Source organism: Ictalurus punctatus, chromosome 6, assembly GCF_001660625.3.
Source record: "Ictalurus punctatus breed USDA103 chromosome 6, Coco_2.0, whole genome shotgun sequence".
Lineage (NCBI taxonomy): Eukaryota > Metazoa > Chordata > Actinopteri > Siluriformes > Ictaluridae > Ictalurus > Ictalurus punctatus.
In genome coordinates, this window is record NC_030421.2 from 13639602 (window position 1) to 13653752 (window position 14151).

At 44.9% G+C, this 14151-nt stretch overlaps 1 protein-coding gene across 10 annotated transcripts in view; it reads left to right on the forward strand.

The window, feature by feature from the left end:
* LOC108266842 (R3H domain-containing protein 1) overlaps window positions 1-14151 on the forward strand; it is a 49683-nt gene that overhangs the window by 11762 nt on the left and 23770 nt on the right. For 6 of the 10 annotated variants that reach the window (XM_047156179.2, XM_017470628.3, XM_017470634.3 and 3 more), the window contains 5 exons: window positions 6844-7037; window positions 8065-8211; window positions 11824-11859; window positions 12319-12411; window positions 13938-14073. In XM_047156179.2, coding sequence (XP_047012135.2) covers window positions 6918-7037; window positions 8065-8211; window positions 11824-11859; window positions 12319-12411; window positions 13938-14073 — 532 coding nt within the window. In that variant the 5' untranslated portion in view covers window positions 6844-6917. Of the gene's footprint in view, window positions 1-2733; window positions 3113-6843; window positions 7038-7994; window positions 8212-11823; window positions 11860-12318; window positions 12412-13937; window positions 14074-14151 lie in introns of those variants that run through there. The other 4 variants (XM_017470630.3, XM_017470633.3, XM_017470632.3 and 1 more) reach the window with 4 other exon arrangements.

Here is a 14151-nt window from a genome sequence, read left to right on the forward strand (position 1 = left end):
AGATGGCACCTGTCGTGTCAGACCACCCAGTTTTTAGGAACTGATCGGTTTAAAGTGAACTAGAGTAAATAACACTTAATATTTGGTTTGCATATCGCTCACTGTCAAGCGGGTGACTCACTGACACCACCAAACTGCCAAACTGTTGCGTTCTGCTTTTGTGTTGCTTTTCCAGGCTTGAACCACAGCCTGTCTCAGCTTGTTGCTTGTTTCAGGGGGTCTCTTCCTTCAGTCTCCTCTTCAGAAGGTGAAATGCTGCTCAATCGGGTTAAGGTCTGGTGATTGACTTGGCCAGATCAAAACCTTGTTTTAACCGGACGATGTTTCTGTAAACTTCTGAATTCGTTCAGCTGCTACCATCATGAGTTCCATCATCCATAAAGATGAGCGAGCCCAAGCCACAACACTACCTCCACCTTTCTCCGTGCTTTGGCCCTTCCGTCACTTTGGTTCCAGAAAGGTTCCAGACCTTTCTGCGGCCCATCTCCGTATTTCTCGCCGATTCCACGTCCATGTTTGGATCTCAAAGGCATGTATGTTTTTTTTAACGTATTGCGAAAACACGTTCGAATTGGCTTGGCTGTATCGCTACTTTCGGAGCGGACCGTATTTAGGCTCGTCTGCCAAACGTAGAACGGACAGAATTGTCCAGTGACGTACAGTCCTGACTTGTGGTTCTAGCAGGTTCTCTTCGTCTTCCGTTCTCCTCATCTTCATATCTTCATTCTTGAAATAGCTGACTAAAGCGGTTCTGTACTCGAACATGCTTTACCTGATGAGAAACGAAAGACACTTCCTGTCATCGTGGTGAGGATGCTGAGAATGATATATATGTGTGTGTGTGTGTGTGTGTGTGTGTGTATATATTATGATCAACGCTACATCGGTTCCATGATGTGTCCATATTCTGCTCGATTCCTTTACTGGCGATCAACAGTGATGTAATTCAGTACACAGATCGGACTTCAGAGCAGAACCGAGCGCTAAGGGGAAGATTTTCCGACTTGAGGTAATTAAGGCCGATCAGAGTGTGCTGTTCTTCAGTAGAGTGCGCTGTGTTTACGGGTGTGACGAAATCGCAGCATTAAAAAACCAAAAATGCCCATCTGTGTCCGTTGCCTACGTGTCTTTAATCGGTCGAGTATTTTAAGCGCCTCGTTTCCTTTTTAAATCATCCATTTGCATGTAACCTAATGTAAGCCTGAAACCATGCTGACAAATGGTGCGACCGTCACTCTTCAGACTCCATGATGCGTGCTTTTGTTTCTTTTTCTCTCTTTTTTTTTTTTTCTTCCCATGGAGGTTATGCCACAGTTGTTGGCGGCGCCCTGATGCGTTGACGCCTCCTGCCCACTCGTGTATCCTTCATGCCTCTCTGTGCGCCTGTCAGTCTACACTCTCTGTCTCGCTCTCTCTCCACCTGAACTCGAGTAATAATCCTCACCGGGCCATCCTGCGTCATTTTGCCTCAACAATTAGGAATGCGGTCTTTTTTTTTTTTTTTTTTTTTTTTTTTTTTTTTTTTTTTTGCTTTCCGGTCCTGGTTAGCTGAGCGACATCGTCTGGTAATTCCAAGCGTTGGCTTTCTCGAGCATCTTCAGGTGCTCGTCACATGAGCTCGGGATTTAATCAAAGGCTCGGGTCCTGCCAGGACTAATTCAACAATAAAATGACACGGGAGAGGGGGGCAGAACAACTACGTTCTCTCCCTGTCGTGTTTTCCTGTCATTCAATCAAGTCCCAGAACTTTCTCATCATCATCTTATTACCAGTGTGCCTCTCATTGCTAGACGTAATCTTTTGTGCATCCGCGGGTTTCTGGTGCCGTCGCAGAATAATGTAAACAAATTTAACGAACACTCCGCCGCTCTCTCTCTCTCTCTCCCCCGAGTGCCTCCACAGCAGGACTCCGAGGGGTTTTTATTGCGGACGGATGTCATCAGCGGAAGTGCAGGGAGCTCATTCTTTTGCCCCCGCACCTCTCGCAATCGTCTTAGGAATTGCCGTCCTGCCCTCTTGACCTCCGTGAAGCAGGTAGCGAGGCTGCACGCAGGTTACGCTTGTTTACAGACGACATAGCTTCAGTCGGTGAGAAGGTGCGAGCTGTATTTTGCTCTCCGGTTCCAGTCTGTGGAGAAACGCGAGAGAGACAGTTGCATCAGGATCGTGCCGTTTTTAGTGCTACATACATTGCAGAAAGACAAAAAAAAAACCACCTAGAATTTATTTCTGAATGGTTGGTGTAGCTTTCCATGTGTGGCAAGAATGCACTTTATTTGATTTGATTTATTTATTTATTTTGCAGAAAAGGATCATCATTCAGTATTTTGAATGATTCAGTTTTGTTTTTTGTTGTTGTTTTTTTTTTTTGTAAAAATCATTGTTTTATTTATTTATTTTTATGAAACTGTTTAATCCCAGCTCTGAATGGGGCCGCTCTGTGTCTCGGGTTCCTGAACACAGAGATTCACGTGAATTTTTATTGTTTTATTTTTTTTTGCTCCCTCTTTCCCCCCCGCCCGTGTGATGGGTCGTGTATGACCCAACCTCTGCTGAGGTGCACTGTTTTCAGACACACACACACATACACACACACACCAAGTCAGGATATGGTGGTTTTGTTGTTTTTTTTTTTTTTTTTTTTTTTTTTTGGTGGTGTGTTTTTTTTCTCCCCCCCCCTTTTTTTGCAAGGGGTGGGGGGGTGGGAAGGTAAACCACCCACTGCTCCTCCCGACGCCCCGAGGCTGCGGCTGTATCGCTAATGAAGAGCTCAATTTAGCCAGTGACGTGCCTGCGAGCCGAGCCGCGCGCTCTGACTGGCTGAGCGCATCGCTGACATCACGCCATCCGGCCGTTGATTTGCCGCTGTCTCCGAGGCTCCGGGGCGAGAGGCTCAACCATGGGCTCCTGCACTTAGGCACAGACGGAGCTAGCGCCGCAGAGAGTGAAAGAGACAGAGAAAGAGCGAGTAGAAGAGAGAGACCGAGTGGACGAAGGGGGGCTGCTTTTGGGAGCTCGCTCGACGCAGCAGCCGGCACAGCCAATGCAGCCTCTGGTACTATGGAAACTAAACCTCTGACCAATGGAAATAATGGAGGCTACGATGTGGCAGGTGAGTGAGTGCGTGCGTGCGTGCGTACGAGTGTGTGTATGCGCGTGGACGCCGGAGATCACAGGTATGCCGGGCGAAGTGAAAACAAACTTCTTCACTTGTCTATTTTGCCACAGAACGCGATGTTTGTGACGGTTAAATCTGCTCGTGCCTTTAGCGAACGAAACACACGCCGTCCGGTCACGTTTCCGAGGGAACGTCTGGTTTTTACGCTTCCACTCGAATAAATTGTGCCTTTTTTTGTACTCTCATGTCGTCTCTTATTATTTTCTCTATTTATATCGCACTTCATTTTCTCCCAGCTTGTTGAATTATATTTTTATTTATTTATTTTTTTTTTTTAACGTTGCCGATTATTATTCTATAAATATGTGCCCCCCCACCCCGCGCCGTACGTTTTGTTTCGCTTCGTCAAAAATTACCGACGGCGTATTTATGCGCGAGTGTGCCGGGTCGGTTGGTCTTCGTAGCAGGGTGTGGGTCCACACTCTGGTTTCTGTCCACACCGGTGAGGTTTTGGGACACTCCTGGTGTGACCTGCTTTTTTATTGGGTGATCTTATCTTTTTTTTTTTTTTTTTTTTTTGGTCTGTTCATTTGGTTTTGCTGCTTTGTTGAAGAGCGAGTCGAGGTAACAGATCTTAAATAGAGCAGGAAGTTGGTTTAAGGCTGTTAGCTGGTTGTGTGTCTCACTATCGATAATCGTCCTTGAGTTTTAAGATGAGGATCGTTTCAATTCCTGTGTGTGTGCAGATAATAAAAGAATTAAACAGGGCACTTTTGTGTGAAGGTTATATCTACGACCGATTTCGTTAACCTTGTCCAAATAAAATGAGTCTTTCTGTTGATTTCGTCCTTCGATTCTTGAGCCACGCTCTGGGCCGAAAGCGTTATTTATACGCTCGACTCGCTGTAAATCAGGAGACAGATGGCAGCGCTTGCTCACAGAAGGTGGCAGCGAGTGGCATCTTCAGAATGACTTCCAAGTGATGATTTCCTTTCCTTTCCTTTCCAGCCGTGGCTTTGAGAAATCTCACCAAATCTGGTCTCTTAATCATCGTTTTCTAATCCGTACTCTGTAATATATGCTGTTTTCGTCTTCACCTTCAACTCCCTCATATGTTCCTCAGCTGCATTTTTGTTGCACTTAGAGAACTAATCCACCTTTCATTCACTGTTTTTTTAAAATATTTTTTTTTTATCCCTTTCCCTCCTTGTATTCTGGCCCACAGAGAAAGTATCTGCAGCGGGTGATCCGTTCCAATAGCGGCTCCTGCCAATCATGCGAAACCATAATTGGCTGTGAAATAATGATCGTCCGACAGCTCGGATGGAGTTTACGTTCGTAAACGTGCGTGAATGACGAGCGAGCGCTGAAAAGCTCATTAGGGATCGCGCTAATGTGTCGCGCACAGCGACGCCTTTCCACTTCCACGTTTTACGTAATGTAAACGAAAAAAAAAAACGTAGAAAAATGTCGGTGTATACGTTTTGCTGTTGAATTCGAAGTCTGTTTAATATATATATATATATATATATATATATATATATATCTCAATATCTCAGAATGTCCTCCTGTCCACCCTGTGTTTAAAATCTATTCCCTTCTGTCCTCAGTTCCATATTTCTCTTTGGTGCGGGTGCCTAAATTGACGGCTGGTAATAGCGCTGGTGCAGAACCAGAGCGTAACGAGTGTAGTTAGCGGCACGATGACGGGCCGACGTCCGTCTCGGCGTGTCGAGACGGCAAGTCGCGTTAACAGCGTATTTGTCCGCGCTGACAGAATCGATATACACGCGCGGCGGCCGACCCCGTCGCCGTTCCGTTCAGCTCGGCTCTCCAGAGATCGATTCCAGGCACATTAGCAGACGTGAACGCTTGAGAAGTCAAGCCACACGCGCACACAGACAGGGACACGTTCTCGCAGCCGGTCACGGACGCAAGTTCAGCCGGAGGACGCTACCCTAACGCTCAAAACAGCACGCTTTCTTTCTTCCTTCCTTCCTGCCGTTCAGTCGTCAGCAGTTCCCAGCGCGCCGAGCGTTTACGAGCGCCCAAATGGGCTACAAGTCTGTTTTCAAACGCAGCCGCCGTGTCGATTTGGATGACACGCGCCGGCCAATTAACTCTAAACGTGGACACGGCTCTGCAGCTGTTTTTTTTTTCCCCCCAGCTCCCACAAAGACGGCTCGTTTTTTTTTTTTTTTTTTTTTCTTCTCCCCTCTTTTCAGATACGAGTAGTCTTGAGAGTAAGAAAGGATGGAAGAGAAGAGTTTTCTTCTTTTCCAATCTGCTCATTAAATATGAAAAACTGCAGCCTTTTGTATCCTTTTTTTTTTTTTTTTTTTGCAGTCTAGTAGTTTTTTGTTTTTTTCTGTCAGATGATGTAAAACTTTATTTGCTGTAATTAATATATAACGGTGGTGTAAAGGTAATGATACAAGTTGGATTAAAGGGGGGAGGATTTACCCATGTCTTCACGTTCATATGTTTAGCGTGACCCCTTTGGTAGTTCTGGTAAGCCTTGGGCATCGTCTCTTTCTCTTTTAAAAGCCTGCGAGTCCGCTGTGAGGGTGAGGAGATTCGGGTTATGCGGAATACATCGAAAGGAGTCTGGCTCTCATCTGGGAGATGTCTGCAACAGCGTTTTCTCCTGATTTTGCAGCATTTATTTATTTATTTATTTATTTATTTATTTATTCATTCATTTTAAAGGCGTCATCTGCATCCTCGAGAATGAGTTCCGAGAGCCGAGCAAGCTGTCGCTCCGGCGTTCTGTGCGCCCAGACGGTCACAGAGAGAGGAGAAAGAAAGCGGGAGGGGAGGAGAGCCATCCGCAGAGCGGCGGGTTTGACAGCTACCTTGCACCCCATAATTTTCAGAGGGTTAGCATAGAGAAGTGAGTGTGTGTGTGTGTGTGTGTGTGTGTGTGTGTGTGTGTGTGTGTGTGTGTGTGGGTGGGTGGCCGTGCTCTTTTGCACCTGTCCCTTCCAATGACAGCCCCCCCCCCCCCCCCCCCCCCTCCCCTCCAACACACGCTTGCTCTCCCACCCTCAGGCTCCAGATCTCATGAATCCCAATCATCCGGCTCCATCAGCCTCTTAAATAATGCAGCAGCAGCCGCCCAAGCCACATTAGCGTGATGAATGCGCGGCGCTGTCGGCGCTCGGCCCCGCCGGCCGTTTGTTTAGCCGTGCCCTCCGATTCCAAACACGTCCGTTTGATCTCCGGCCTCATCAGAAATAAAGTGGAGGGCCACCCACCTTGTTTTGAACCCCGACGCATGTTTGTCGGCTAAACCGATACGCACGGCGTGACATTTCGTTACTCTGTTTGACCCACTCGACCGCGTCCTCGCTGCACGCGGAATCGAATTTGCAGGTGTTTAGACGTGTAGCGCCTCTGCGTTCGGTCCACTGAAACGAGCAAAGCGGCAGTGAAAGGAAGCGGATATGCGCCCGGCCACCTGCTGGACTCGCAGCCTTTGGGCGGAGACACCTTTTCGGTTTTCAGCTTGTGTGAGGTCTCTTCAGTCCTGGCAGAGCCATAAGCTGTTTGAGTTGTGTTCTCGGCGGAAAGGACTCCTCTGACTATAGAAGAGTCAAGCGCAGCAGCGTTGCGGATGATGCCGGTCGGACGCGAAGCAATCCAGACCAGGGTTTTTTTTTTTTTTTTTTTCTCTTCCCCCCATCAAATTCAGCACTCATGTTTTGTGGCGTTCTCGTCCGCAGGTTCCTGAAGGGCATGAGCGCCTTGTCTGCGGCCAGCGCTGTTCTGATCTGGAGCCAGTGCTGGTGACAGGGACATGGGCCTCTTCCTCAGGGCTTCCAGCACGCTCAGCACAAGCGACGACCTGGTCCACAGCGCCACTGAAAGGGACGCCAGGGCGGCGCCACCACAGGCCCAGCACGCAGCACAACATTGGGTAAAAAATTAATTAAAAAAAGAATTAAAAAAAAAAACCTGAAAGGAGCATACATTATTGATTTTATGAATTTTTTTTGAGAAAAGGTAGACTCGAACTAGAAAGAACCATCTGCGCGATCTGTCAGTGCTCCAAGAGTCTCAGTGGGACACGCCGCGTCACGTGGTGTAAACCTCACACAGCTCCAACGTGCTAATGGAACCCTTAGATTGACAGAATACAAATGAGCTTTTTTTTTTTTTTTTTTTTTTTTTTTTTTTTTTTCCTCTCGCCTGAAGTCGAAGGAGGTGATTTATGGGGTAATAAATGAATATGACCTTAGGGGTCATGTAAACTCCGCAGTTGCCCTTGTCGTATAGGTCACTGCGCTGAAGATGTTTGCTTCAGCAGGACGTACGAAAACAACTCCTAGTACGGGAGAGCGATGCGGCAAGAATATCGTATCATGAGGGTTGATCTTTACGATCTAAAAAAAAAAATAAATAAATAAAATCAGTGATATTTAATATCTCAATAAAATACGTAACACTGAAAACGTTTTGAACCTTTTTACAGTTTTGAAAATGCAGAATTTTTTTTAATAGCAATACAAAAATATTGTTCCTGCTGTATCTCAGAGCAGTGTACTGTGGCAGAATTTCATATCATATTGACCTATTTTCCAGCTCTAGCTCCTAGTCAATATTGTTAGACAGGTCTGCTTTTTTATATATATATATATATATATATATATATATATATATAATATATATATCATCAATTTGGTCCAACTTTAGATGTTTATTTAATGTCTTCTGCACTACCGTGTCAGAATAAAAGAGCCGTTTTAGATTCAGAAAGCGTTTCCGTTGTATTTTATGGTGTTAAAGTCTCCGATCGTTCGCATCGCAAGCAAACGCTCGTGATCAGCCTTAATCAGTCTCACGTGTAGAAGTGTAATATCTAATTGTCCTGCAGGTCCCAATCTCCTGGTAAACGCTCCACGTAGCCTTCTCTAATGAGGATGTCTGATACTGTCACTGTAAAGGAGACGAGCGAACCCATGAGAGGTCTGGAGGCGGAGGAGACCAGCTCCGCGCCAGGCGGCGGCGGCGGCCTCGGCAAACCCGAGAGCCGGGAGCACATGGAGCCCGACGGGGACGTGAACTGCTGCGACGACAAGAGCGAAACACAGGTAAACTTGTACCAGGAGCCTGTCCTTCAGTCCTGTTAACAAACAGAGAACGAATATTTGTTGGCGAAGGTGACTTTCTTCTCCTGGAACCGGAGAACGTTTCGGATCTAAGGGAAGGCTAGATGAAAAGGCGTTTAAAGATAAGCATGGCAGATTAGCTTAGAAGTTAAACATGCTAATAAACACGTGACTAGTTAGGCCGCCTTCGCACACCAGTCCGAGCGCGAATAATTACAGGCTATCAAGCCACACGCACCATCACGTTCCATTTCCAGAGATGTACAAATCGCAGCTGTACCATCCCCAAGTCTTTTTTTTTTTTTTTTTTTTTCCTCTTTCTTTCTTTTTTCAGCCTGCACTTTTTGTTATTCTCTGATAAAACATCTTATTGAATTCCCGTTGAGCGATTGCACACACACTCCACAATTTGATTGTGTTGTACAAAAAACAAAAACCCCAACCTCCTGCAATATTCTCAGGTTCATTTGCCCTGTGATCAATCATCTATTGATGGTCATGATTATCGCTGTCCCTCAAACAAAGGATTGCGTCTTGAGGTCCGTATGGAACGAGTCTTCTGGAGTAGAGAGGTCAAAAAAAAAAAAAAGCAAACAAATCGGTTCAAACGATCGTTCTGATACAGCCCAGGCGCACGGGCCCGATGGGAATAGCACGCCAAACACGAGCGATCAATCGTAATGTAATTGTGTTATGAGAACCGGCTGAAATGGATACACCTCAGCCAGCCCAGTGCAGTTTGTGAAGGTTACACTTATGAAGGTTATGCCTCTGCCTTTTATTCCTCTCTCTCTCTCTCTCTCTCTCTCTCTCTATATATATATATATATATATATATATATATATATATATATATATATATATATATATATATATATATATATATATATATAAAAAATATTTTATTAGCTGACAGACACCTTGCTGCTTTTTTGACAAGCTGACATTTTGCTCGCGTCGTGTGCCTCTTTTCATTTCATTGCACAAATTGTCTTTGCCTCCTGCTCTCTCGAAGAGATACTCGCCCAAAATTCAGGCAGCAGAAGCAGGAGGACCGTCTGACCAGCCAATCCAAGCTTATCCCCGCGCTTCCTCTGTCTTACCCTCTGTGGAGCTGGGGAGGGGAAGCACAGCAAGTGGCTTTATGGCCATCTGTCTCCCCCCCTCCCTTTTCTTTTCGCAAGTCTCTCTCGCAAGCCTCGCCGTGCACAACGCAGCACTACCTGCTTCTTTTCTCTCTCTCTCTCTCTCTCTCTTTTTTTTCCTCTCTCCCTGCAGCACGCACAATTTTTTTTCTTTTTTTTTTTTTTTCCTTTTTTTTCCCCCCGATTCCGCTTCCCCACCCATTCGCTCTTGGCAGATTCGCACAGCATCTGTGTTCCCATGGCAGTTTTCACCAAGTTCTGTATTCGCCGGATCGCCTGCACATGGCTTAACGCCAGTGCCAAGCACTCGGGGACTTGGAGATGCTCAATACCCAATTAAAGCCGCATAAGCATCCATCATAATTTTGTAAGGCCACCGTGTTGCTTATTAACGACGGCCCACGTTGTCTGTTCGAGCTTTCCAGAGTACAAGACGGACAAAACGAAGGAGAAGCAGAACGAGGGCCGCCCCTTGATACCGTCTCCTAGCTTCAGCTGGGACTGCACAGACAATTCACACGCCTTCTCGACACATTTCCAGGTGTCCGGAATGGCCGAGTTGCAAAACAGGTCCTTTTCCCACGTCTTTTGTATTTCACACTGTATGTGTGAACGATAGGGAGGCGACGGTGAAGAAATTTTTCCCGCCGGTTAATCGACGTGAGACAACACCGGTAAAACCGGTATCGCCGAGGTGGGAGGGAGAGGCATTTCTGCCGCTCACGAATGCCAGCGCGGCCGTGTGCGTTTCACTTTCGCTTTCGAATGAGCAGCAATCCGGCGGCGCCAGTTGCATGAATGGTGGGTTCGTTATTATTCTTATGAAAAACGCAATATCAGGACAGTACAGTAACAAACTCGCTTATATTAAGCCACATTTTCCGCCGTCGTCTCGTCAGTCAGCTCGCCTCACTCTCGTCCAGTGGTAAATGAAATCTGATGCGTGCTGCGACTCGGATTCATTCGGCTCATGCTGAATTGAGCAGACGCGTTCGGTTTTTAATCGTAGCGTCCGTTCTCTAACTGAACTAAAATGACAGTGGGGCGGTACCCTGGTGGGGAAGTAATGTAATCACTTTTATTTTATTTATTTATTTATTTTTTTCTTTTCTCCCCCGTTTCTTCTTCAGTTCTTGGTGTTATCTGTTCTAGTATTTATTTATTTAGGTTGTCGCATCCAAGTGAAGGTGCTCCGTGTAGCCATTTGCTTTAAGATCCAGCGCTGACGAGGGTTTTTATTACGGATCAAAATGCGTACGGTATTTATGACCCGTTCTAAAAATGTCACTGTCTCACAACGGCTTTGTTCAATTTTTGGACCAAAATCTAACTAGTGTGGCAGTGTGCTGCGGCTACTTAGCCAAAAAAAAAATAGCATAGTTGCGTCGTTTAGTTCTGATCAGCAACGCCGAATTGTCCTCCTGTGCATTTAATAAGCCTCGTATATGAACGAACAAGATTTGAGCTGCAGCAGAGGTACCACTCTAACACGTTTACAACAGTAGCAGATTATCAGTCAGTGCAGTAAAGTAGTTTTTCTCCCCAAGTGCCCGGTAGGTGCAATAAAACCCCCGTATACGGTGTACGCGTACTCCAGTTTCTACCACTGAGAAATGCAGGTGGTTGTAATATGATTATGAATATGAAGTCCAATGGGAGGGGGTTGTGAAATTTTTTTGGTCGCCGGAAACAAAAATACACCGTACAGATACACCGTATCTGGTTTTAAAAAAAAAAACATATATATATACGGGAATGTATTTTTACCTTTAAGTTAAAGGTGACGTAATCGTAAGCTCATACGCGGTCACTAACCACGACGCTGTAACAACTTCACTCATGTAACACTCGTGTGTGTTCCTTCAAAGTTGGAAGCACACAATTGTCTAGAATGTCTTTTTTTGTAAGCTGTGGCTTTATAATTTCCCTTCACTGGAACTAAAGAAGTCCAAACCTGTTCCAGCATGACAATTCCCCTGTGCACAAAGCGAGCGCCATGAAGACACGGTCTGTTAAGGTTGGAGTGGAAGACCTTGACCTGACCTTACCCCCACTGAACACCTTTTAGGATGAATCAGAACACCGAATTCACGCGCCTGACCTCATGAACGCACAGCCACGCGCCGAAATCTAGCGGAAAGCCTTCCCAGAAGACTGGAGGCAAAGCGGGAATAAATCCGGAATCCGGTCAGATGTCCAGAAAGTTTTGGCCGTATAGTGTACAGTGGGTTATCACATAATGTTAGTCAAAAAAATGTAATAAAAAGTCACACGTTGCTCTGCCTTCAAACCATTATTTCTAAAAACGTTGCCGATGCATGTGTGTTTTTAGTAAAGAATGGTTTAGAGCAAGATGTAATGTCCCATTAAGTACGGTGTTGTCGTGACTGATGGATGATTCCGGAGCGTAATCCATGTGCCCCATTTTGTCTCATTGCCTACCGTACAGCGGCAAATACCCGGACAGAGCGCAAAACGGCCCAAGGTACAGTGGCAAGAGGCATGTCCTTAAATGTGTTTGCTCGGTTGTTTTGCAAGATTTGTGTTGTGCATCATGAAGTTTTTTTTTAATAATCTGTATGAACGTGTGTACTATAAAGCTCATTGTGTGTGTGTGTTTTTTTTTGTTTTTTTTTTAAATACCCGCATGATTTTCAAACGCTCAAGAGCCACTAACCAGACTGTGTGCGTAGACAGTATACGACAAAGGTGTCGTCCTTGAGCTCTGAAAATCACATCCATCTTCTTCACTCCATTCTATTTAAAAACGAGCAAAAACAACCTCATGTCATTCATTGCCATAGTTTATTTCCGTGGAGTTCATGTGCATCTATTTTTTTTTTTTTTTTTTTTTTTTTTTTTTTTTTGTGGAAATGAAACCTGCAGTGGTTTTGTGTACATCCTGACCTGTCTCTCTCTCTAACCCTCACTACCTCTCCCCCAGTCTAACGCAAAGTTAAAGTTAGTTCGGAGCCTGGCCATTTGTGAAGAACCCTCTCCTCCCCCAATTACCTCTGAACTGCTGCCAGAACATCAGGTAAACCTCTCGCAGGGCTACGGAAACGTCTCTCGCACTTACAGGTTCATCTCACCCAGCGCACGCCCCCCCCCCCCCCCCCCCCCCTTTTTTTTTTTTGTAATTGTGTTCCTTCCTAAAACCTACTTGTGAGGTATTTGTCCTTGTAGGCCTGGTGAAAATAATACTCATGTGGGAAGTAGCCTTTTTTCTTTTTTTTTTTCTTTCTTTTTCTTTTTTTCCCCTCGCACTTCGTCACTCTGTGTGCTTTGGTAACGGTTATGGATCGTACGTAATTCTAACAACAATATTTAAAAGGTTTTTCCATTCCTGTCAAACAGATTATTAAATCTTTTTTTTTTTTTTGTCTATTTATTTACACACTCTATTCACTTCGATCTGCTTTTGTATTTTCCAACAGCAAGATCCCTTATTTGGTGATTTTGTATTTGTTAGTGTGTATGGGTTTGTCTCTTATCTCTTGAGCCTGAATGTAATGTGTGTGTGTGTGTGTGTGTGTGTGTGTGTGTGTGTGTGTTTTTTTTTTTTTTGTATTTTTCTTTTCTTTAATTCATTGAATTTCTTTTTTTTTTTTCTTTAAAAAAAAAAAAGATTCATAGCATAGCTATGTTTAAAAAAGTAGTTTAAAATATATATATATATCTTATGCATCAGAGGTGCACTCAATAATTAATTACCGAATCCGACTTTAAAGCCGTGTTAGTTTTAGCTATAGATCCTCTAGGCTGCAAAAACCGAGCTCTCCCTATTCTCAGTGTAAACGCCACCGCTCGCGTTTCCCCATTAAAGAAAGCTTCTTATAAACCGCCTCCACGGCTCCATGGGCGTCACGTCGCACGCCTGCCCTCCTTTGTTTTACTTCTGTGCCGGTTTTGAAAAGCGAAATGGACTCCTTTCTTTGCCGTGCTGTTAATCAAAGGAAATTGGGAAGGGAAGTGGGGTTGGGGGGGAGGGCGAGAACCAGCTCGCTCTGACCCACTCCAAAGGAGGTGAAGGCACAAGGACGCCGTCGAGCCATAGGAAAAAGCACAGAACTTTTAAAACCATAAACCTGTCGTCAGAGTGCCCAGGCTTTGCCACATTGCAAATTGTAGGGTTCCAGTAAGGAAAAAAGAGAACTAATCAAAATCGAATGTTGCTGGACACGTTTAACTAGAGGCGCAGTGTATTCGAGCAGCGCTTTAAAGAGGTCTGCTTGTTAATATGAAGTATTTCCTCTGGTAAAGTAGATGGTGGTCTTTATCTAAAGGCACAGCGAAATTGCTGAAGTATCACCTTTTTTTTTTTAAGTTTCTGTTAGTTCCACACAGTCTTTTACAGGCTTCATCTGATATTCATATAAGTATCCCAGATGACACTCGGCGTCAGCGCCTAACACGGATTTAAGCGAGTAGTGAAACGTTTTGCTCGATCATCGAAAAGAAAACAACAACAACAACAACAAAAAACCCCTGAGAAGTAAAATCTGTGGGTTTATCCTATTTTACCCCACCGACGCGGAGTTATTTATTTTTCGTCTTCCGCAGGACGAGATTCAGATCAAGCTCTCCCAATCATTCGACAAAGAGGACACTCCAGTCAGTAAAAACGAAGATGACAGAGAGAAAAGTGCAGACAAGTTGGAAAAATTGGAGAACATGCAGCGCAAGATGCTGTCGAGAGGTGCGTGTGTGCATGCGTGTGCTTATGGATTATTTAATTTTTACACTTTTTTTTTTTTTGCAGTTTCATTTGTTGCGA